General features: G+C 36.4%; 1 protein-coding gene across 4 annotated transcripts in view; it reads right to left on the minus strand.

Annotated features, from left to right (window-relative positions):
• RASA2 (RAS p21 protein activator 2) overlaps nt 1–25,847 on the minus strand; it is a 119,791-nt gene that overhangs the window by 35,063 nt on the left and 58,881 nt on the right. For all 4 annotated transcript variants that reach the window (XM_055086243.1, XM_024131875.3, XM_024131874.3 and 1 more), the window contains exons 6-13: nt 19,372–19,455; nt 17,433–17,505; nt 14,069–14,145; nt 12,141–12,242; nt 1,939–2,095; nt 1,417–1,565; nt 691–805; nt 189–263 (exon numbers count right to left, since the gene is read on the minus strand). In XM_055086243.1, coding sequence (XP_054942218.1) covers nt 189–263; nt 691–805; nt 1,417–1,565; nt 1,939–2,095; nt 12,141–12,242; nt 14,069–14,145; nt 17,433–17,505; nt 19,372–19,455 — 832 coding nt within the window. The remainder of the gene's footprint in view (nt 1–188; nt 264–690; nt 806–1,416; nt 1,566–1,938; nt 2,096–12,140; nt 12,243–14,068; nt 14,146–17,432; nt 17,506–19,371; nt 19,456–25,847) is intronic.

Here is a 25,847-nt window from a genome sequence, read left to right on the forward strand (position 1 = left end):
ATGATCCAAAGAGAAATGAGGGAAATAACATTCTAAAAACTAGACATAGGAAATTCTGCTAATAGTATGGGCATTATGCAAATAAAAAGCACTGCTTCCCTCCAAATAACATTACTACAACATAAGTGGGAGATAGGTATACCATTAAGACCAATTTTAATGCAGTTATAAAGACAGCAAAGACTTACCTTATTATTTTCTACATTATCTCCCTCTTTCAATTTAATAGGGTCAATTTCACAGGATTTTGAGGATTCACATATCTGGAAAATAGATTAATTTTTCATCTAATGCTCTTTTCTAAATAATTTGGCAAAATGAAAATAATTATTATTTTTCTTATCATACAATTATAAAAATTAAAACTGTAACGAAGTTTAAAACCCCCATCCAGAGATAATGTACACAATATGCCTAAAGAACTATGTCAAAAAACATTTCTCATATATTTGAAACTCCAGCTAAAATAAACCCTATAACAAAGAAATAATTATGTAGAGTATACTACAATGTGCCCTTCAAGTAAAAACCCATTGATGGAAAAGTAAATCATTATTTTACTTCTAAAGTGTTCACCTGTGTTCTTTCAGTAATGTGTGAATGGATATATCATCCTCATCAGTAGATAACTTGGTGAAAGAGATGCTATAATAAGGACAAACTATTAGTATCAGAGGTTATATTCTGTACCTCATCTAGAATAGGTTTTAATGTTACTTTCAGGTAGTGCCTTCCCACTATTTTCATCATCTCATCCAGACATCGGGTAGCCAAGGAATTTCCTCTAAAAATTGTGTTTGCATCTCTGAAATACAAATAGAAATAAGGTGAAACCAAGTGTAATAAAGGCTGTAAAAATCAATAATGAGGTATTTTGACTTTGGTCATATATACAATTTTAGTAATTTTTTACCAACCTGCTACAATTAGGATTTTCAAACTTACCAAAAACATAAAAAAATAAGTTAGCAAAAAAAAGTAACCTATATTTGAACTACAAAAGTAGTGTGTGTCTAAAACAAGTGTTAGACTATGACAGGAATAGGAAGCCATCTGATTGCTTTTAATGTCACACAGGGGCATAAGGGTGCTACATAATGGATAAGGGAGAAAAAACCCATCTGTCCTGGTGTTTTATTTGTGACATGTGACTCATTACAATAAAGAAGCAAAGATTAGTAACAGGAAATTTTAACAATGAGTGAAAAAAATCTTTTAATTGTTAACTTTACTGTTGGTGGATACTGCTTGCTAACTTAAAGAACTGCCTTTTATTACTTGCTAAGCAGTTCTTTTAAGACCTCTATACAGAAAGGCTGGTCAATACAAAAGAACTGAGATTACAAAAACAATTTGGCAAATTAAGGTCCAATTTCTACAGCACATAATTAACATTTAATAAAATATAACTCTTACTGTGTATCCTTCAAGTCTAATTCAGCTACTGCAGTGGCAAAAGGAACAAGTTTATCATGGTGGAGCAGCAGTCGTACAAGGGGCAAAACAGCATCATTTTTATCTCGACATATTTCACCCAAAATGTAAGCAGCTGAGGCAGATATCGGCTAGAATACAGAAAAGTAGAAAACAAGCACAAAATCAAAGAAGCATGATTAAATACTCAATCATTAGCCTTTAAAAAGTAATTCAAATATGTTCATTAACGATAACTGTTGTATAGAATAATATTTAATTTTCTAGACTTTTATCAGAGATGAAATTTGGAGCAGATATTTGTATACAGTACTCTGGTTCAGAATATATATATATTTATATATATATACACACATACATACAGAGTGTGTGTGTGTGTGTGTGTGTATATATACATGTATATATAGTTTTAATAAAACTTGATACTCTGAAATCTTTTCCTCATCATTTACAGAATTATTTTAGCCTTTCCATATTAAGTAACACACAAGATTTTTAAAGTACCTGAACATCTGGTGATTTTAGCAGCAAAGTTTTCAAAGGACCATAGTACTCTGAAGGAAGCACATAGTCTTCTGTATAACATATATTTAATCGAAGGGATCCCAGGTCATCAGTTTTAGATGATTTGTTTCCGTTGTCTCTTGGTTGTAGCAAGTACCTAAAGTAAAAACAGAATCAATTCTATGCAATGGTAATGGGCATCAAAGTTGGTGAGGTAAACAAACAGCTAAGCTATCAAAAAACTAAATCAAAAAAGTCAACTTAATATTTAATGTTAGGATAATTCATTAAATAGCAGAGGATTAATTTTCAGAGGCTCAATAGTGGCTGTCTATTGAACTAGAAAGCTAAAAATAGATTTTAATCCAGAAAAAAAGTATAGATAATACAAAAATCAAGATCTCAAAAGGACTGAATAAGAGTCTGATTAGCTTGCAGGTTAGGAAAAAAATAATTAAAAATAAAACACAAAATCCAACATATTATCAAATATAACTCTTTACCAACTCAATTTAAGAAAGACACATTTGGTTGAAATAGCTAAGACATACTACAAGCAGGTATAAGTGATCTCATTTTAAAGTAAATCCTACATTGTAAAAATTTGAACTTATTTTTTAAAAGTTAGTGATTGAAGGTTTATAAATGATTTTTATATTATTAAAGGATTAACAGTGCAAATTTATTGAAAATGTTTTTATTTGCAAAAATCAGATTACATGAATTTTTTCAGGTAAGTAAAAGGCAAAAAATATATATGTAAAAAATAGAGGCAGCTTTAAATATTCCAAGGAAAGAGAAGTGTTTAAAAATCAAGAGAAGATTGTAGGACCAAAACCAGAAATCTAAGTTATTTTTAAAGACTTTCTGTCATGGAAATTTAAAAATACATACAAAAGTAAAAAGAGTAGCATACTGAACTCCCATGTACCATCACCTAACTTCAATAATTATCAACTCAAGGCTATTCTTGTTTTAGCCATCTCTCTACTCACTCCTCCCATCCCACTCCTGCATTATTTTAAAACAATTTCCAGGTGTTTTATAATTTCATCTATAAATATTTAAGTATATATAACTATATAACTATATATATATAAACTTTAAAAAATCATTACTATCCAGTCAGTATGCAAATTCTCCCAAACTTAAACAGTTTTCTATATTCTATTCAAATCCAAGTTTTATAGATTGTAATTGGTTGATAGCTTAAGTTTCTTTTAACCTATAGATTCCTTCTAACCACTAAGAAATCAGGTAATTTATCTATACAATTTTCCAGACTTGGGACTGTGTTAACTCTATCTCCATGATGTCATTTAACATGTTCTTTTGTCTCCTCTGTATTTCCTGTAGTATTGTAGATAGATCTAGGGGCTTGGTTAGATTCAGATTTCATATTCCGGCAAGAACATTTCATTTAGAGTGTTGTGTAGTCCCACCAAGCGGCACTAATGTCTGTTTTCTCTTTTTGTGATATTAGCAATCACTGATGACCACTGCCGAGAGTCATTAATCTGCACAGGTTGCAAAATGATAACTATAATTCTATCATCCCTCCTTCACTCATTAGCTAGGATGCTTTTTATAAAGGAGTCAGTAGTTTTGATATTTACTTTTGATGTCTTCCCCTAATAGACTAACTTGTTTAAAAATAGAAGAGAGGGGGTTTTAATAGAATTCTAGCTTTCAGAAAGATATGATAAAGATATAAAAGAGAACTAGAGAATTAACCAAGAAAAATTTAAAAGATGAAGGAATAGTAATATAAGGAGAAGAAATTATACAGAAATTATATCACTACCCACAAAATAAGAATTCTTGTCTCAGAAGACCAACCTTCAGAACTTCTAGTCTCTGATCTGAGAAATAATGATTTAAAGAATTTGCCTATGGAAATAATTGGAAATAAGCCTATTAGCAAAAATGACTCTGAAGTGCCTCTAAGGGAAGTCTAGCTGGCTGATCCCCAAGCATCCTGGTGTGGGCATCACTTTGGTCAATTTCCAACAATGCAGTGTATGTTCTGTAGCTTTGCAGACTCAGATACCTAGTTTTAACAGCACATCTCAAGGTAAACCTGAATTGCAATGATTGAGCACAGAGACTAATAGATTTAAAACAGAAGGCCAATTACTAAATTTATGAAAAGAAATACTGTTGACCCTTGAACAACATGGGTTTGAACTTCACGGTTCCTGGAAGTAATCCCCCATGGATAGTGAGGAAAGACCGTACAACAGTCAAATGGCAGACACCCACACTTTTTTGTGACTAATACATTTTATTATGGAAATGTTAATTCACCAAAGTAGGGAGAAGAGTGATAATATTAGTAAGCAACACCCTCACCATCACCCCCATGCACTTATCACGTGGCTTCAACAATTATCACCATTTCCCATAGTGTTTCATCTACATTTCCTACTTTAATACCTTTTTTACCTGTTAATACAATTGTTTATGTTTGATCAATACATTTTTTACCTATTGGTAAGCTATTTGGAAAGCCAAATTATTTATCAGAAGGTGCTGTGGTGAGTACAGAGACACAACACAGAGATCTAAGGAAATCTTAAGAATCTCTCAGCTAAGACAATTTTGCCAAGGAAAGAACAATACTTCTAGAACAGAATCCCCTTACCGCGTGACTGTGCTTGAATGGGCAGTAGCCACCCACGCTGGCCTCTTTGGGATACACTTTTATTCTGCCCCTTCTATTTTAACTCATGTTTTCCGTATATGGAAGGATAAAATTACTTGTGTTACAGTTAAAACCCAGCTCTGCCTCCCAGGGACTGTACCTACACATCCTAAACAGTGTCCTCATACTCTAGTCAGGTTACAGACTCTGTTTTGGTTTGTTCTATAGAAATTATACTCAGAGGGCATCTCTAACTCCCTCATCTCCAAATTACTGGGGGAAGGAATACGCTTTATCCCTCTGGTACTCTCATAAAACTACAAAATACCCGCAAAATAGGTCTATAGTCCTAACGTGGCACATTCTTTGCAGAGGGATTAGGGCAGTGTTATGCCAGTTATTCATTTTTATGCATACACTGTTTTAGGGTGCTCAGGAACTCCAGAAGCGCTTGCGCCTGCCACTCTTTTTAAACTTGTCTCCTTGGGTTTCTTTGACAGGATGAGAAATTCCTATGGACAAAACACTTCACCCATGTCTACGTGAACAAAATACAGAATTTCAAAATTGTCCTACCCATTCCTTGAAAAGATCATTTTTTTAAATGAGAAGGGACCACTCACTCAATTTTCTTAATAATATTTTATAAGCAAGGGACACTCAAATCTTTGCTGACAGCTTAAAACAGAGAATATTTTTGAGTTTTAAACATATTCAAAAATATTTATGCCAAAGTACAAATTTATTATGGTACACTGGTTAAGAGCACAAACTTTGGAGTCAAAGAGTTTGGTCCAGGGCTTCCCTGGTGGTGCAGTGGTTGAGAGTCCGCCTGCTGATGCAGGGGACACGGGTTCGTGCCCCGGTCCGGGAAGATCCCACATGCCGCGGAGCGGCTGGGCCCGTGAGCTGTGGCCTCTGAGCCTGCGCGTCCGGAGCCTGTGCTCCACAACGGGAGAGGCCACAACAGTGAGAGGCCCGCGTACCACAAAAAAAAAAAAAAAAAACAGAGTTTGCGCGTACCAAAAAAAAAAAAAAAAAAACAGAGTTTGGTCCAAATCACAGCTGTATGACCTTGGGAAAACTGCTCAATCTCTCTCTGCTTGTTTCCTTACCTCTTAAATAAGGGGTAATAATAGTATCTAACTGATTTAATCCCTAAGGAGGTTATATAAGTAAAGCATTTAGAATAGTGCCTTGTACACAGTAAATGTTATTTATAAAACATTTATATACATATAACTGTTACCACTTAAAATATATTAAATAGCTTTTCCGGTAAACGGCCTGAGGTAACCTCTAAACATGGTTCGTTATTCACTTGACCCAGAAAACCACAACAAATTAGGCAAATCAAGAGGTTCAAATGTTCGTGTTCACTTTAAGAACACTTGTGAAACTGCCCAGGCCATTAAGTGTATGCATATCTGAAAAGCCACCAAGTATCTGAAGGATGTCACTTTACAGAAGCAATGTGTGCCATTCCATCATTACAGTGACGGAGTTGGTAGGTGTGCCCCAGGCCAAACAGTGGGGCTGGACACAGGGTCGGAGGCCCAAAAAGAGTGCTGAATTTTTACTGCACATGCTCAAAAATGCAGAGAGTAATACTGAACTTAAGGGCTTAGAGGTAGATTCTCTGATCCTTGAGCACATCCAGGTGAACAAAAGCCCCCAAGATACAGCACAGGACTTAACAGAGCTCATGGTTGGATTAACCCACACATGAGCTCTCCCTGCCACATTGAGATGATCCTCACAGAAAAAGAACAGATTGTTCCTAAACCGGAAGAGGAGGTTGCACAGAAGAAAAAGATATCCCAGAAGAAACTGAAGAAACAAAAACATATGGCCCAGGAATAAATGCTGCAAAAAAATAAATGCAAGTAAAAGTTAAAAAACATATATATGTAAAATAACTATATATAATGTCATTATTTATATAATTATGTACATATAATTTATTATTTTAAAACATTGCTACAAAAATCTCAATTTAAACAATCTAAAGGAGCCCTGGTGAATTAAGCAATCTTGTATGAATTAGAGCTAAAAAGAAAAACCTCAAGATTTGTTAAGTAGAGGATATCTGGTGTGTCTGAGGTCTAGGGATACAAAAAAAAACAAAAAACAAAAAAACCTCAAGTATATTTTCTTCAGTTTTTAAATGAAGTGTTTCCGTTTGAAAGAATAAGGAACAGGAAACAAAGAGAAGTTATCAACTGAAAGTGGCACTCAGTTGCTCACATGTATTTTTTTCATTCATAGTTAGACAAAAAAAGCAATCCTAATGTTCTCAAGAGTCAGCAGTTTTGACAGCCCCTTAACAGGAAAAAAAAATCAGGATTTGAAAAATTTTAACAAGGTCTGTATAATTAAAATTGAGGTAGGCAGGCAAAAACTACAATTATTTGTGTATAATGCTGCCTAATCTGGAAAATAACTGTTCAGAGGCACCTTTACTAAATCTTAAATGTTATTTCTGGTTTCAGAAAGATAATCATTATCAACAGATTTTTTTTTTTTTTTTTTGTGGTACGCGGGCCTCTCACTGCTGTGGCCTCTCCCGTTGCAGAGCACAGACTCTGGACGTGCAAGCTCAGCGGCCATGGCTCATGGGTCCAGCCGCTCCATGGCATGTGGGATCTTCCCGGACCGGGGCACGAACCCAGGTCCCCTGCATCGGCAGGCGGACTCTCAACCACTGCGCCACCAGGGAAGCCCCACAACAGATTTTTACTAAAGATAGGAGATCAAAGATAGGTGCCAAAATTAGCAAACTAGAAAACCAACTCATCTTAAAGTAAATATTAATCTAGTTTTAAATTTGTAAAAAGTGCTTATGTTGAAAAAAACTCCAACCATGTGTTTTATTTACTACTTGAATCTTACTTTCAAAATTTTAGATTATAACATGCAAGGATGTTTGCATCTATTTTCTTAATGTTCATTTTGGATCATTTAGGAGGAAATTACTGTACCAATGTGTACAATCACACAAAGGCTTTGCACATGTTAAGTTCTCTGACACTGATGTAACTGGTGAAATGAGACTGAACTAGATGATCACTAAGGTTCTCTTTATTTATACCATTACAAACCAATGGAATACTGGTACCAAAAAAAAAGATGCAGAAATTCTGTATGTACTGATGTGGAATAATGGTGATGACAGCAGCAATAACTATAATGATGAGAGCCTGAGTTATACCCACGGTATACCCACTTTTAACTTACTTTACATGAAACCAATTCATCCTCTAACAACTTTGGGAGGCAGGTACTGTTTGTACTATCCCCATTTGATAGCCAAAGAAAGCAAAGGCATGCAGGTGGAACAACTTGTCCAAGGTCACCCTGGTAGTTAATGACAGAGTTGGGATTTGAACCAAGACAGTTTCGTTCTGGAGTCCATACTCTTAACCACTATAAAAAGTCAACAAATACTTACTGAAGTTCTACTAAATTGAAAGTGAAAAAAAGTAAGGTACAGAATATGATAGAGTATGTGTCCATTAAGGACCTAATTAAACTCAAAACCTTTTGCACAGCAGAGGAAACCATAAACAAAATGAAAAGACAACCCACAGAATGGGAGAAAGTATTTGCAAACGATGAGACTGACAAAGGATTAGTCTCTGAAATTTACAACCAGTTCATGCAGCTCAATATCAAAAAAAATAGCCCAATCAAAAAATGGGCAGAAGACCTAACCAGACATTTCTCCAAAGAAGACATATGGATGGGCAAGAGGCACATGAAAAGATGCTCAACATCACTAATTCTTAGAGAAATCCAAATCGAAACTACGATATATCACCTCACACCAGTGAGAATGGCCATCATCAAAAAATCTACAAACAATAAATGCCGGAGAGGGTGGAGAAAAGGGAACCCTCCTACACTGTTGGTAGGAATGTAAATTGGTACAGCCACTATGGAGAAGAGTATGGAGGTTCCTTAAAAAACTAAAAATAGAGCTACCAGATGATCCAGCAATCCTACTTCTGGGCATATATCCAGAGAAAAACATGGTTCAAAAGGATATGTGCACCCCAATGTTCATTGCAGCACTGTTTACAATAGTCAAGACATGGAAGCAACCTAAATGTCCACTGACAGACGAATGGATAAAGAAGATGTGGTACATATATATACAATGGAATAGTACTCAGCCATTAAAAAAAGAATGAAATAATGCCATTTGCAGCAACAAAGAAGGACCTGGATATTATCATACTAAGTGAAGTTAAGTCAGACAGAGAAAGACAAATATCATATGATATCACTTATATGCAGAATCTTAAAAAAAGACACACATGAACTCATTTACAAAACAGACTCACAGACTTAGAGAATGAACCTATGGTTACCAGGGGGGAAGGGGGGGGGGAGGGAGAGTTAGGGAGTTTGGGATTGACAAGTATACACAGTGCTATATTTAAAACAGATAACCAACAAGGACCTACTATATAGCACAGGGAACTCTGCTCAATATTCTGTAATAACCTAAATGGGAAAAGAATTTGAAAAAGAATAGATACGTGTATATATACAACAGAATCACTTTGCTGTACACCTGAAACTAACACAATATTGTTAATCAACTATACTCCAACATAAAATAATTTTTTTAAAATGTGTACATTTGTGTAACGAATAGAAAAGAAGGATATATCCATGTTTGCCTATACTTACATAAAATATTTCCACAATCTCAAACTAGTGGCTACCTCAGAAGAGCGAAAATGGTTAGCTGGGGGACAGGGGCAGGAGACAGACTTTTACATTTTGAACTGTGAACCATGTGAGTATTACTACCTATTCAAAAAGTCTAATCAAATTCTGTGATCTACATATGATAAAGTTAAAACTAAATATTATCAACACTAATGAGCTAGATTATTAAGATTAGAAAGAATATGCCTGGGCTTCCCTGGTGGCGCAGTGGTTGAGAATCTGCCTGCCAATGCAGGGGACACGGGTTCGAGCCCTGGTCTGGGAAGATCCCACATGCCGCGGAGCAACTAGGCCCATGAGCCACAACTACAGAGCCTGCGCTCTAGAGCCCGTGCACCACAACTACTGAGCCTGCGCTTCTGGAGAGCCTGTGCTCTGCAACAAGAGAGGCCACGACAGTGAGAGGCCCATGCACCACGATGAAGAGTGGCCCCCGCTCGCCGCAACTAGAGAAAGCCCTCGCGCAGAAACGAAGACCCAACACAGCATGCATAAATGAATGAATGAATGAATGAATGAATGAATATGCCTGAAATCCTGAAGGTAAATAAAGCTTCTCCTGAGTTTTCATGTAGTTACCATCAACCCCACAAGGGGATGCTGCAGCTCTACAATTGACAAAGGAGGCTGAGTTTTCATTTGACTTAAAAAACTGCATTCACATTTTTATATTTCCTTACATGCAGGGAAGTATAAATGAATTAGCAGATGTTTCTATTTCATGCTGTATAAATTTTAACACATACTTTTGGGTAGGTTACTTTTAAAATATTATTAGCAAAAAAAAAAAATCTATGGGAGTAAAGTTAATTTCTGTTTGTTAGAGTTCTCACATCCTGCCTAGGTAGTTCTATAAATTTTGCCAAATTTGGAGGGCCTCCAAATTTGGAGACCTCTTACTTAAAAGAAGGCTATAATGTCACATTTCAAGTTCACTTTGAGGGGCCTTGGGAGGCACAATGACTCACATTTTATTTTGTACCAAGTAGCACGGCATATCATTTTAAAGACTTAATGAACTGAGTTCAGAAATTTTCATTTTAAAATGTATGCTAGGGACTTTCCTGGTGGTCCAGTGGTTAAGAATCCACCTTCCAATGCAGCGGATGCGGGTTTGATCCCTAGTCGGGGAACTAAGATCCCACATGCAGCAGGACAACTAAGCCCACGCACCACAACTAGAGAGCCCACGTGCCGCAACTACCAAGCCCGCATGCTCTGGAGCCCACACACCACAACTAGAGAGAAGCCTGTGCAGTGCAACGAAGAGCCCGCGCACCGCAACGAAGATCCTGCGTGCCACAACTAAGACCCGATGCGGCCAAATAAATAAATGAATAAATATTTTTTAAACAGTATGCTAATTTTATAGAAGGTGGAAGAAGATTGGCAGGGGTGAATAACAAGCCTCAAATGTTCATCAGTTTTTCACAGTGACCAAGTTTCCATCTATGGATACATTTTGGAAATTATAGCATAGAAAACGCCACCATAAAGACTAATAAATTTTAGATCTGCATTAGCAAGAGGTAAAAATAAAATAAAATTTTTGAGACCCTAAATATCAGTCTAGGGACTTCCCTGGTGGTCCAGAGGCTAAGACTTCGTGCTCCCAATGCCCGGGTTCGATCCCTGGTCAGGGGAACTAGATCCCGCATGCCGCAACTAAAAGATTCTTCATGCCACAATTAAAGATCCCGTATGCTGCAACTAAGACCTAGGATGGATGGATGGATGGATGGATGGATAGATAGATAGATAGATAGGTAGGTAGGTAGATAGATAGATAGATAGATAGATAGATAGATAGATAGATAGATAGAAAGATCAGTCTACTAGGGAGAACTGTTTGAGGACAACAGAGTCCAAAGTGAAGAATGCCTGATGGCACTCAGGAGAAGCAAAATCCTAAAGGCAAATGAGACTGCTGTCCACAGTAAGAAACATCTGAACACTCAGTTTCAACTCCTCTTCCAGGCAACTGAAACTGAGCCCTAAAAAGGGGGCCTTAAGAGGCAAATGAGAAAGGCATGCTGTTTATACTCAGTTGAAACCCAAGTCTAGCATGAGGTCTACCGGGCAACCTACTGGAAGGGGAAGGATATACACGCTTTTAAGTGCTGTAGACAGAAAAAAAACAGTAGTTTCACACTGATTCTACTAAGGAAACTAACATCAGTTTAATGTCCGAACATTAACATGAGTTTAATGTCACTATTAGAAGTCACAAAAAGGTAATATTGTAGCCAATTATTGAGCTACTAGAGCTCCTGAAAAGTGTGTTAACTGGATCAGCTCAACAACATCTAGATCCTAGGCATTTAGAAAATAACATCAGAGCCATCCATGGTGCATTTCAATGGGATTTGGGGTAGGAAAATCACTGGTGAGATCCCGTAAACAGCTGAATCCCTACAATAAACCTTTTGCTTTCAAACATCCACAGTTCCCATGCCCATTAATAAAGCTTCTGAACTATAGATGCTAATTTGTGATCAAGCATCTTCTCACATGGGCAACTCTTACGTAATGTTCGAAATGTTTTATATTTTTTCTTTAGAGTTAAGTTTTTGAACAGGAAAATATTCCTAGGCAATTCATTCTTTTATCTCAGTACCAGAGGACAAGTCATAAAACTAATATAATTGTACTTATATTTCTGCAACAATAAATTAATGGCCAAATCAGTTAATGTTAATGACTTTGGGCTTATCCATTAAAAACTTAAAATATGCTCAAAGTAAGCATTTATTTGCATATACAGTGCATGAAAGGGGATGACCTACTATGTAGTTCACTACAATGTTTGTCTTCTTACCAGGCTTGATGAGAAGCATCATTTCTTAATACGTTCACAGGAACCTTAATCTCACCGAGGAAAACATCTTGGACCAGGTTTCCATTGTTCCACAAGTCGATCCTGAAAATTTAAAAACTGGCTTTATTTTTTGCAAACAACGTGTAAGAGAACGCACATGACCAAAAAGCTTCAAATTACTATGATTCGTATTATAGCATTAATTTACGGTTCTGGGTATTTCTGCCATAAGCATCTTTGACACAGGCATCTTTGCCTCAAGCACTCTTTGCCGCAAACACTTTCACCACATAACTAATTGGTCAAAAGGCAATTTTGTGATAAAAGATAAAATAAAAAAATAAGAGAGACATTAAAAAAGACACAAACAAAAAATAAACAACAAAATTAAAAAGACTTTATTGCAAAATACAAAATTTATTTGAATACATTCAAAATGTGTGTAAATTTATGGCAATGCTGCACAAATACTGATTCTATTTTGTGGGCTGTACCTAAACGCTTATCTTCCAAGTCTTTCGTTCACAGTATTTCACACGTTGTTTTTGTTTTTGCTTCTTGATTTGTCTCATTCAGCATTGCACTTTTTTCCTAAAATTTCTTCCTTTGTTAAGAGACGTATGCGTTTCCAAACACTAGGATGCGTATTGGTTTCTGAGTTTTGTACTTAAGCCTCCACACGGTTGTTTGTTCTTGCCATAGTGTCACATGTCTGCTGATGGATGCTTCGAAGTTCTACACGAAATGTGGCTTTGACTCTGTGCCTTTCAGGCCCTCAGACTCTTTCTCCTCCAATGTGGTGTGTTTCAAAATAAGAAACTAATTCTTGGGGCAAATCACTGTCGCCTGTCCACTCAATGAAGCTATCAATAACGCTGATAACCAGGAGAGACGCTAACACATTTCAACCGGTTGAAACCAAACTGTCAACCAGTTATTTTATTTTTCACAGCAAAGCTGACTCATGGCCAATTAGTCATGTGGCGAAAATGTCTGCGGCAAAAATGCCTACAGGAAAGATGCTTATGGCCAAAGTACCAGACATAATTTTACATGCTTAAAAACAAGAGATGTTAGCATTGTCTTATACCTCACTACCTAAACTAAGAAAGCAGAATACTGCAGTAGCTTTTACTTAAAAGCATAGAAAGTGACTATCTTAAATAATGTAAAAGAAAGCACTTAAGTTTCTTAGTTTCAAAGTCTACGCTTTATTTTAACCTGTAAAAATAAGGACTACAGAGTTCCTTTTTTGTTTTTGAGAAAAGAAACCAACACAAGACTACAGTTTCTTTCTCAATTAAAACCAGTTAATATGTAAAGATAGGTGATTTAGAAAAATACATTACCTGATCATTCCAAACATGTGATTAATACACCCTTTAGATGAACACACTGTTAACACCACACCTATACATGCATTTACAAAACTTTCCCCTCCCAAACAGCATAGATATTTAAGACCTAGGAAATAGCACAAACTTCAAACACATGCACCTGTTGAATCATCTTACAAGACTTCTTACCTCACTGAAATTTCTGTTAGACAGCAGATATGTTAAGAAGAATAAAAAAATTATTTCTAAATTGGCTAATATATAATTACTTTTCTATATATTCTTTGCATCCATTATGCTATGATTTAGAAATTTAAGGAGCAATTAAATTTGGGAAAATCTAAAAATATAATAAAATAGGTGAAAATTAGCTCATTTTATTTTTAAAATAAATACACCTTAACTATTAGTGCAAAGAAATCGGATTTTGAAAAGATTATTTGGATTTAAATTAGATGCACATTCCTCTAAGTTTCATCGATTAAGTTGCTAAAGAGAATTCTGTTAAGCTTGAGTCACCTTTTTCAGTTAAATTTAGGATTTTCTTTTGGCACAGAACATAGCAATTCTGTAAAACCCCAAGACACATACCTAATTTCCAGCTTTTCAATGTCCTCCTCTTCTACTTGAAACTGGGACTTTCTGGTGTAACTACTGGATCTGGTTACCTGTAAACAAAATATTTTAGGAAAAAAAATTTTTAAATACCTTTTTCTTACATGAACTTTAAAAAACTATCATCCTTAAAATGTTCAATTGTGTAAATTATAAACAGAGGAAAATGCCTACGTAATATTTTACCCAAAAGATAAATACAAAAACAGCTATGGAAGTAGCAGAGTGGCAGGAATAAGGTGGCAAAAAAATATCAAAATCAACCTTACCTCCATACCCTTCCTTATCAACTCAATCTATGGCAACACTGGGTTCTCTGGCTCATATGTAATCTCTTGGTGACTCACAGTAGAAGTGTTCTATTTCAGGGAAGCTGCATAGGCTAGGAACTGTCTGAGGACCTTCCCACATTTCTCAAGATACCAATGCCACCCGTACACTTCCTTCTCACATTTTTACCAAAAACATCAAGGCCGTTGGCAGGAACTTCCTCAACTACTGTCCACCTGAACATGTCCGTTCCCACACAGGCCTGTTTACTTGATGAGCGTTCTCATCCTCTTCCAAACAAGACGATGGGCTGATGCTCCTCTTTTCTAAGACTGCTCCATCCCCACACAGCATGCAGTAATAAGCACGCAGTAAACACGCAGCAAGCATTCGATCTATTTTAATTACAGCTTTCTTGACCAGACTGTTCACCTCATTAAAGTCTAAGAAAAATTCTCCCCTTAAATTATGGTCTTCCTATCTCTTTCCTTTCACAGACAAATATCTCAAAACTGTTACCCATCCTTACAGCCTCCACTTCCTCACCACCCACTCACTGCAGTAACTCCTTATAATCTGGCTTCCTCACAGATCACCCTCCCCAAACCCCTCTCTTAATCATCAAGTCTGATGATGAAACTCTTAGCTCTCACCTTCCTTGACCCCTTTATCTGGACAAGTGACCATACAACCATACTCCCTTTTCCCAGAGCTACTTTGGTCTTTGAGTTTACCCAGCACTATCCTGGCTACCTTCTGCTCTCTTTGCTTCTTCCTCTGGTACTTCTTCCTCAGAACCTATAAATATGGGTTTTCTCCAGGGTTTTATATTTTATTTTGCTCTAAGCGCTGCACAGTGCTGTACAAAGTGCTTTCACATCCATTACCTCTTTTATTCATCAGGACACTGCTCTGAAGCAGGCAGGGCTAGATTTATTATCCTCATCTTGAAAATGAGGAAGCTAAAGTACAGAAATTAAGAGACATACTCAAAGTCGAATACTTAATATGTAGCAGAACTAACCTTCTTCACTTTTTTCCTTTATTGTATACCTCTACTCCCTTGGCTTTCTTTCCTGACTTGCTGTAAGCAATTCTTGATTCTTTATCTACAACCATCACCCATCTCAGTAATGAACTTCCTATGGGAGGATTTTACATATCTGAGTTCAAGCTCATTATGCCCCAAACTGAACCACTTATGTCTTCCTTCTTAACTTTTCTATTTTTCCAGATTTGAAATCATGAAGACAACATCTGACTCCTCATTTTCTCTCTTCTTCTATAACAGATTTGTTATCTTGCCATCTGCAGTTTCTTTCTCATCCATCTCTTCCTCTCATTTCCATATTACTCTCTTGAATCAGAGCCCCCCCTTTCTGCTTTTTCCTTTTTTAAAAAAACGCCTAAGCTACAACAGTCTCTTGATCTCTGTTCTATCTCTCAGCCATCTGGCCCACAGATCACGGTTAATTCTTCCCAAAACAGTGCATTACTCATTACTTCCAGGTTCAAAAACATTCAATGGCTAACATAGCACTTCAGCCAGGCTCTCAAGGCCTTTCATTAGTTGGTCCTACTCTTATCTTTTTAAGCTTAGTTCCCATTATTCCCTTTTAGTCAAATCATTACTTGCTACTCTTTGGACATAACTTTCTGCTTTTCTGTCTCTATGTCTCTGCTCAAAATGTTCCTTCTCTAATACTCTTTCCTCTGGCTTAACTCACCTAGAGCAGAGCTACCCAGTATCTACTACTGCATTTTACTGCTGCGTGTATGCACGCATGTGTACACTTTGGGTCTCCTGCTCTCACTAGAGGACAGAGATTGGACTTTTATCTTTATAATCAACTCAACAAAGGGCCCTCTGAATGAATGGTTCAAGGCCTAATATGTATGCTTGCATATAGCAAACAGGTCAGGTCTTGACTGTCAAAGGACCATCTGCTTGCTGCTGCAAGTCACCCCTTCTTGGTTTTCTCCAGGCTAGATGTAACAGCCATTTGTAAGTACAGAACAACTGAACTGAGCAAGTCCTGAGCCAGGAAATGGGGCGTCTCACACTGGCGCACTTTCTTTTGTTTTCTTTCTTCCTTGCCTCCACCCCCTACAATTCCTCCTACTTCAATCTTGGCATTTCTTCAACTGTGTTCCCTTATTAAAGTATAGTAATCAGGCATGGCTAGATGTGCCCTCACTCTTTTCACTTTGAAACATCAAGAAAAACACACACAAAAAGAAGGAAAAGCACAATATGTAACTCTTTTTTCAAATCTTCCCTACATGGTAATCTCAACTGCAACATATTCTATGGGTAGAACACCATCTTTTAGAATAGAGTTTGATTATTTTTGTTTTTTTCCTACAGTTTTCTAATAATACGAAAAAGGATTTATTTAACAAATGCTCCACAGTAAAGAACTCCAAAGCACTGTATTTTGAGCAACTTCAAGGCAGCTGAAGTTCTCTATGAAAATAAGCATGTGTCCATAGAGTGATTTAGCTAAAAAGAACTTAATAATAAGGCCTTAATCATATAATACTTTATAGTCTCAAAGCATTTTCACATTTGAACCTCCTAAAAACTCTTGAGTTAGGTAGGGATGCTACTGTTTTCTCTTACAAAATTATCCTTTCACAAGATAAGAAATTTGAGTCTCCCATGTAGTGATTTGTTCAGACTCAACTGGGACCAGAACCCAGATCTACCAAGTGATATCGTACTTATTTAACTAGTGGTTTTCAAATAATATTCCGCAGAAGAGTCCTGGGGCCACTGCATGTTAGGTCAGGGGCTGGATAAGGTAGGGTTCTGTGTGAAGGGGGTTGTGATATTGAGGATCACTGAAGAGTAGGTGTGGTCCTAGACCTCCCCATCCTCAAATCAATCAGAGCGCTGCCTTTATTTGTTTTATGCACTGGGCCTCTACTGTGTTACACTGTGGTTCTACTGCTTAGAAATGCTTAGTTGCATTAGTTAATAAAATTATGACTATGGCCAGAATTTGAAAAAAGAAGTAAATCAGCATTCAATATTCAATGTTAACATTTAAATAAAACAAAATGTTACCTCAAAATAAAAGATTTCATTAAACTGCGGATTGCTTGTTTTCTTCTTTACTTTTGTCTTCTTTTGGTCATTCCTGTTCCAATGTGGTAGAGTTTTACCTTGTAGAACTTAATAGTACACAATTATAAAACATGCTATTTCCAACCAGGGAGCCTGACCTCTCTGTTTAACTGTTAAGATGACTCGGGGAAGGCAGTAGCTTTAAATATTACTTGGGGGAAAAAAACTGAGGTGTCTCTAAAACCTCAAATCAAAGAATACACAAATTTTGTATATCTGATATATGCCAAGATTTTATTATTCTATGGCTATACTAGGTTGACTGCCAAGCTTACTTCAGGGGTTTTTAATAACGCATTCTATTATACAAGCAACTCGAAATAAATGGTAGAAGGAAGACAATGAGATTCATAGTACCTTTATCTATGTTGAAAAATACCAGAGGAACATGAAAAGCATTCTTTTACTCCTTGGGCTTCAGCTACAATGTGGCTTTTTAAAAAAACTTTTTATTTTGAAATAATTACAGATTCAGAGGAGGTTGCAAATAAATGTACAGGGAAGTCCCATGTAACCTTTCCCCAGCCTCCGCCAATGGTAACACCCTCCAAATGACAGTACAATATCAAAACCAACAGTGACTTTTTAAAACAAATTCACAAGCCAAATAATTTCTATCTTTACATTACTAAGCAATTACACTAAAGAATCTATCGGGTATTGATTATAAACAAAAACCAAAACCAAAAACAGTTCCACTAGATTAAACATTTTTAACACACAAAACTCAATCCCTCTGATAGTATGAATGTTATAGGACTGAGTATCTGCTTTCAGCAAACAGGTCAGGTTTATATTTTAAATATAAAACCATCTATAATAATAATAGGATACTATTGTTTGAGAACCCAATAGGTACCAGGCATGGTGCTTTATGTACATAGGGACAAATACATTTTTCAAAGTGACTTACTGGTGATTTTCTAAAAAATAAGAATACATAGCTTGGGGTTGGGAAGAAGCAGTGCATGTCTATGTGTATATACATGTGTTTGTGTAGGGAATAGTATGCTCTTTGTTTCCTGATTCTAAACCTTCAAGTTGTAGACAAATTTCAGACCAATCAGGCTCTGAAAGAAACCATAATGAAAAGAAAATAGGGCTTCCCTGGTGGCGCAGTGGTTGAGAGTCCGCCTGCCGATGCGGGGGACACAGGTTCGTGCCCTGGTCCGGGAAGATCCCACGTGCCGCGGAGCGGCTGGGCCCGTGAGCCATGGCCGCTGAGCCTGCGCGTCCGGAGCCCGTGCTCCGCAACGGGAGAGGCCACGACAGTGAGAGGCCCGTGTACCGCAAAAAAAAAAACACCAAAAAACAGAAAATACTACAAGTGTGATAGATTTTCCACAAATTATCATAAGTAATTAAAATCAATGATACAGTGCACTTCACCATGTTCTGGTACTTCAGCAGTTTGTCTACAGCTTGGAATTCTCTCTGTACAGCACAGATGCCATGAGCAAAAAAGGTATTTTTAGTCCTGAGTTGTTTTCCAGAAAAAAATATAGAAATTCCTTTGCTATTTTGAGCTAGCATTTATTAAAACAGGATTCTACCTGCAATAAAATCTAAGACATTTGAAACTAGGAAGGCTGATTATGGATGAAGTTCAGGTTTATGTTTTAAAGTACATTTTAACTACTATAAAACACAGGTTGCTCCCCATAGCCTAAGAGTCTGGCAGATTTGAAATGGCACTCATTTTCTTTTATAAAAATAGGAGTTGGTTGTTTGCAAGTGAATAAATCTAAGTGAAGATTTTTCTTTGAAAGCATTTGTTACTTTGTGTCATAAATAGCTATTTAGCAAGTTCTCTTAGAACTTTAATTTTCTAATTGTTAAACTTTAAAACTTAATCTAATACTAATTCAATAAACATTACCTAGAAGGGCCCACAAGAGAAACTGTTGCATAAGGGTCACAGCTTTGTCCATTTATGAGAGGCAACCCATGGCATGCCTTGACACTAAGGAAGAATAAAGAAAAATTAACGTTATTATATTCAAGTTAAACAACATAAAACATTTATATTCAAGTTAAACAACATAAAACATTTATATTCAAGTTAAACAACCTAAAACATTATCTTTAAATACGAATTAATACATTCAAAGGGTTAAAATTGTTTTCCACGTCTCAAGTTGTATGCCTATATACCACCTACCCAAACATACGTACATATGCATTTATTTACTTTTGCGGTATTTCCAAATAGGACTAGACCACCACAGTCAGTACTCAGACTACCAAATAACATTTGGATATACACAAGGTCTATCCAACAAGGTACACGCTGTGGTTTGATAATAACATTAAAACTACTGTGGCTTCTAAAAAGAAAAAGAAAGCTGTGTGAACCTTAAAGGAGACACTACAAACCAAGTCAAATCTGTGGCATCATATCCTCTGCTAAAGCATGAATGAGAAACGAAACAACTGTGGTTTCCACTTAAAATCTGATTCATAAATAAAGGGCAAGCCACATACAGTTCTGCAGCCTCTTATTCTGACTCTCAGTAACAGCTCCCGCATCATTCTGTAGAAAAAGTTATAGACCATAAAAACCAAGGTCCTCTCATCCACTCCATGACAACAGTCACTGGTATTTACAGAGAACACAGAATCTGACTTAATGACCTGCTCCTCAAATTTTCTCTTTATTGAGTTCACGAATTTAGTTTAGCATCTAAGGGTGTGCATTTCCCAGTGCCTACAAGAAACTCATGAGCGTTAGTGAAAAGTATTCTTTGTTGAAAGATGTGGGCTACTGAGCAACATCCTAATTTCTCTCCACAACCCACAGATCATATACGTGGGCGAGGTGCAAATGGTGTGCTGCCGAGTAAAGAAAGAAATGATAATATGACTCATTTCTATTAAATTGGGTATCAAAAATCAAACTTAAAAAATTTCTGAAACTAACCAAAGAAAGTACAGGGCAAGATAACAATCCTGATTATTAATGTCAGGCCTGGGTACAGTCAAATTTTCCCACTGTACATACTGCTTGAAATTTACACTTCTCAGGCTAAACCTCAAAATGATACCTGATTTTGATATAGTATTTCCAGTTTACTATTTATTTTCACAAAATGCATCAAACTCTCACAACTGCCTTTAGAAGGGTATCATCATGCCATTTTAAAGAAGAAAGTAAGGCTCAAAAAGCTTACGTGAGAAAGTAACAAAATAAGGCTAAAGAGGTAATACAACTTGTAAGAAGTGGGCTGAGACTCAACTTCTACTTTCTTAACCCCATTTCTAAAATTTAAGTCCTCCTACAGTCCCACTGTGCCTGAATATACTGTTATTACTTTCCTTCTAATACCAAATTTATCTCATGTAAACACTAATTATGTAAAATCTTAATCATAAAAATTCACTATAATTTTAGGAGGTATAAAAACACTGAGAGGACTTCCCTGGTTGCACAGTGGTTAAGAATCCGCCTGCCAGTGCCTGGGGCATGGGTTTGAGCCCTGGTCCGGGAATATGCCGCAGAGCAACTAAGCCTGTGAGCCACAACTACTGAGCCTGCACTCTAGAGCCCACGAGCCACAACTACTGAGCCCGCGTGCCACAACTACTCAAGCCCGCGTGCCACAACTGCTGAAGCCCGCGCACCGAGAGCCCGTGCTCCGCAACAAGAGAAGCCACTGCAATGAGAAGCCCGTGCACTGCAACGAAGAGTAGCCCCCACTCGCCGCAAGTAGAGAAAGCCCGCGCGCAGCAACAAAGACGCAACACAGCCAAAAATAAACAAACAAACAAATAAATAAATATATATATTTTTTTAAATAAATTTTTTTTTAAAATGAGAATAATCGGGACTTCCCTGGTGGTGCAGTGGTTAAGAACTTGCCTGCCAATGCAGGGGACACGGGTTTGAGCCCTGGTCCGGGAAGATCCCACATGCTGCGGAGCAACTAAGCCCGCACGCCACAACTACTGAGCCTGCGTGCTGCAACTACTGAAGCCCACGCGCCTAGAGCCCATGCTCTTCAACAAGAGAAGCCACTGCAATGAGAAGCCCACTCACCGCAATGAAGAGTAGCCCCCGCTCACTGCAACTAGAGAAAGCCCATGAACAGCAATGAAGACCCAATGCAGCGAAAAATAATAAATAAATAAAACAAATAAATTTATTTTAAAAAATGAGAAAAATGCTGTTCAGTATACAAACACTTCTATAAGAATACCCACAAACCAAAAAAACAATACCCATAATCCAAAAGTATGAGTCTATAAAAATAATCAGAAGTACTCTTAATTTTTAAATCTAAGTATAAAAATTGGGTTTTCTGACACACAAGTAGTATTATTAAATACAGATTATTTTATTTGCTACGTATGTTATGAAATATTTTCCTAATTACCTAGGATACAACTATTCTTCTAATTGGTAAATCAAGCAATTTCACGTCATAAACCATGGATAAGCTGAAAATGAATGTTAAAATAACCTTAGTATGCTAAATTATCTTGTATTTTATTTATATATGACACATAATGTATTTGATATTGACACATCTCTTAGGAATTACAAAGGAAAATAAGTTTAGTCCAAACTTGTTTATAATACAGAACGATCTGATTGTTTTCCTTGGATTTTTTTTTTTTAAACTAAAAGACAAATATTAACTTCTACATACAGGAGTACGTAGTACAGGGAGTAACAGGGAACAGAGTTATCCTCCCACCTCAAACACTTAAAAAAAAAAAAAAAAAAAAGGGTAGTACCAGCAGCTCAGGACAGTGATCTCTGATTGGGGGAATAAACAAAGTGAGCCCTCTAACTGTCCCAGCCTACTGTTAGATGGTCTCCCTGAGAAGAAAGAAAGGGCTGTCAGCTGGGGAAGGCCAAAGTGACTAGAGTTCCCAGGGCAGAGTACTGGAGGAAAAAAAGCTGCACAGAGAGAAAGAAACCTCCAGAGAGCTACAAAAGTACTGGCCCCCCGACCCACCCATACCTGGAGTCTCCAGCTGAGTGCTGATAAAACATATACATGTGAGGAAACTATCTGAGGCTGGGGAAAGAACCATTAGAAAAGAGAAGAGGGAATAATTCCAGAAGCCCACAAATGACTAGCAAGAGATCCCATGGGCCACAGTAAAAAGCTGGTAATTATGGGTGCTGCCTCAGTAGTGGGAAAATATTAGTCCCAGACTAAAGACCACTCTTGTTCCATCTAACGAAGTTTATAAACAAACCACAAAGGAATCAAACTGTTTCCAAGTAACTAAGTCTTCAAGTATATTCATAGGAATACAAAAATATCCAGCAACTTCACAATATCTAGCATCCAATAGAAAATAACCAGGAACACAAAGAATCAAGAAAATACAACCCATGATGAAAAAGAAAAACAAATCAATAGTAACAGATCCAGAAATGACACAGTTGATAGAATTAGTAGACAAGGACATGAAAAAAGTTATTGTAACTATATTTCATATGTTTGGTAGAGACACAGAAGACATTAAATTTTGTCTACAATGTTTGACATGAAAAACACACTGAGTGGCATTAACAGAAGATTAGATATGGCAGAAGAAAAGATTAGTAAACATGAAGACAGAGTAACAGACACATTACATGTAAATGGCCTAAGCATGCCAATTAAAAAGCAGAGATTTTCAGATTGGACAAAAAAAATTATATACTGCCTTTAAGACTCCTTTAAATATAAGATAAAATTAAGTTAAAAGTAAAAAAAGTGGAAAAATATATACCATACTAATACTAATTAAAAGAAAGCTGTTTTAATGGGTAATGACAACCCAAATGTCCATTAGCAAGGGTCTAGCTGAATGAATTATAGAATCTATAGGATGGAATTCTATGTAGTTGTCAAAAAGAATGAGGTAAATCTCTATTCTCTAATTACTCTGATATGGAGTAATCTTCAGGATACATTCTTACCTGAAAAAAGAGGAAGTTACAGAACTCTATACTCTGTGTAAGAATGGGGTGAGAAACAAGAATATATTTTAATTTTTATTTATACATGTGCATATATTTATTTGCTTATACTTGTAAAAATACTGCAAAGAAAGGCCAAAACTTTTAAATATAGGAGTTAGTAGAGTAGAGGACTAGGAATGGACTTGTTCAAAGATATCTTTATATAGTTTTGAGTTTGGCAACATAGAAAACTTTTACATTTCAAAAGTAAGATTAAACTTAAGAAATAACCCTTAAAAAGTAAACAAAAAACAAAAACAAACCTGAGAAACCACTAAAAAAAAAAAAAGGGAATTAGTTCAAGGACTAGAGCACAGTATTTGATTCTGTATCCTCAGTGATATATTCTATATTCTTAGAACAAACAGCAGTAAGACCTCTAAAACTTCATTCAGTAACCTAATTATCAGTGGTGATACTGGTATTATTATTTTGAATCTATTGTCTATATGCTCGAAGATAATGTAAATAAATAATTATGTTGTTAAGTATTTATGTAAAGTTAGGGATTAAGATTTTCAATGTTAGAGGAAAGAGATACCAGTATAAAATCAATGTTAGATTAAAAATCTTGTAATATTAAATTCAGAAACATGAAAAAAAGGAAGAAGGCAAGTAAACCAGCCAGCCAGGCAGCCAGAGTGGCTATATTAATATCAAAGTAGATTTTGCAACAAAGGATATTACCAATATTAGAATAAAGAGGGTTATTTTATAATAATGAGTTCAATTTATCAAGCAGACATAAAAATCCTAAATGTTAAGTTCCTATTATAGCTGTAAAACAAATGAAGCAGAAACGGAGAGAACTGCAGGGAGAAACTGACAAATCAACAAATAGCTGGCGATTTCAACACCCAATAAAGCAATTAAGAATGAAAGTTTAAACAATACTGTCAACCAACCTAACATAATTAACATTTATAAAAAACAGTGTATCCACCAAAAGCAGAAAACACTCTTCAAATGCACACAAAACATGTACCAATATAAACTATATTTTGGGGACAAAAAATAAGTTTTGGTAAACTTTAAGGTATTCAGATCATACAAAATATGTTGACAACAGTGGAATTAAATTAGAAATCAGCAACAAAAAGGTACCTGGAAAATTCTCAAATATTTGGAAACAAAATTAACTTACCTCTAAATAATCCCATGGGTCAAAAAATAAAAGAAAAATTATAAAGTATTTTTAAATGAATAAAAATGAAAACTCAATATATCAAAATTTGTGGGATCCAGCTAAAGTAGTACTTAGATGAAAATGGATAGCACTAAGAAAAGAAGAAAGATTTCCAATCACTGACCTCAGCATCAATCAAAAGAAACTTTAAAAAGAAGAGCAAATTAAACCCAAAATAAACAGAAATAACAAAAGTGAAAATCAATAAAAGAGAAAACAGAAAATATATAAAAACAATAAAATCGGGCTTCCCTGGTGGCTCAGTGGTTGCGCGTCCGCCTGCCGATGCAGGGGAACTGGGTTCGCACCCCGGTCTGGGAGGATCCCACATGCCGCGGAGCGGCTGGGCCCGTGAGCCATGGCCGCTGAGCCTGCGCGTCCGGAGCCTGTGCTCCGCAACGGGAGAGGCCGCAGCAGAGGGAGGCCCGCGTACCACAAAAAAAACAAAACAAAACAAAACAAAACAATAAAATCAAAAGCCATTTCTTTAAAAAGGTCATTAAAATTGATAAACCTCTAGCTACACTGATTAGGAAAAAACGAGTGAAGACACAAATTACCAACATTAGGACATCACCATGAAGTCTACACATATTAAAGAGATAAAAACGAATAACTGAACAACTTTATACAAAGACTGTACAACTCAGATTAAATGGTCAAATTCCTTGAAAGATACAAACTACCAAAATTACTAAAAAAAATTTTTTTTGAATAATTATGTATCTATTAAAGAAATTGAATTCCTGGTTAAAAACCTTTCCAACAAAAAACAAAACAAAAACATTCCAGGCCCAGATGGCTTCACTTGTGAATTCATATATTAATCATATAAAAAATAAATTACATCAATTCTATAGAAACTCAGAAAATCGAAGAGGAGAAAATACTTCCCAATTCATTCAGAGACCATTAATATCCTGATTCCAAAACCAGACAAAGACATAACAAGAAAAGTACAGACCAATATCCTTCATGAACAGAGATGCAAAAATCCTTACCAAAATTTCAGCAAATCAAAGCCAGCAATACATGACAATATTAACACAACATGATCAAGTGGACGCTGGCTTAACATTCAAAAATCAATCAACAAGGGGCTTCCCTGGTGGCGCAGTGGTTGCGCGTCCGCCTGCCGATGCAGGGGAACCGGGTTCGCGCCCCGGTCTGGGAGGATCCCACATGCCGCGGAGCGGCTGGGCCCGTG

Source organism: Physeter macrocephalus, chromosome 1, assembly GCF_002837175.3.
Source record: "Physeter macrocephalus isolate SW-GA chromosome 1, ASM283717v5, whole genome shotgun sequence".
NCBI lineage: Eukaryota > Metazoa > Chordata > Mammalia > Artiodactyla > Physeteridae > Physeter > Physeter macrocephalus.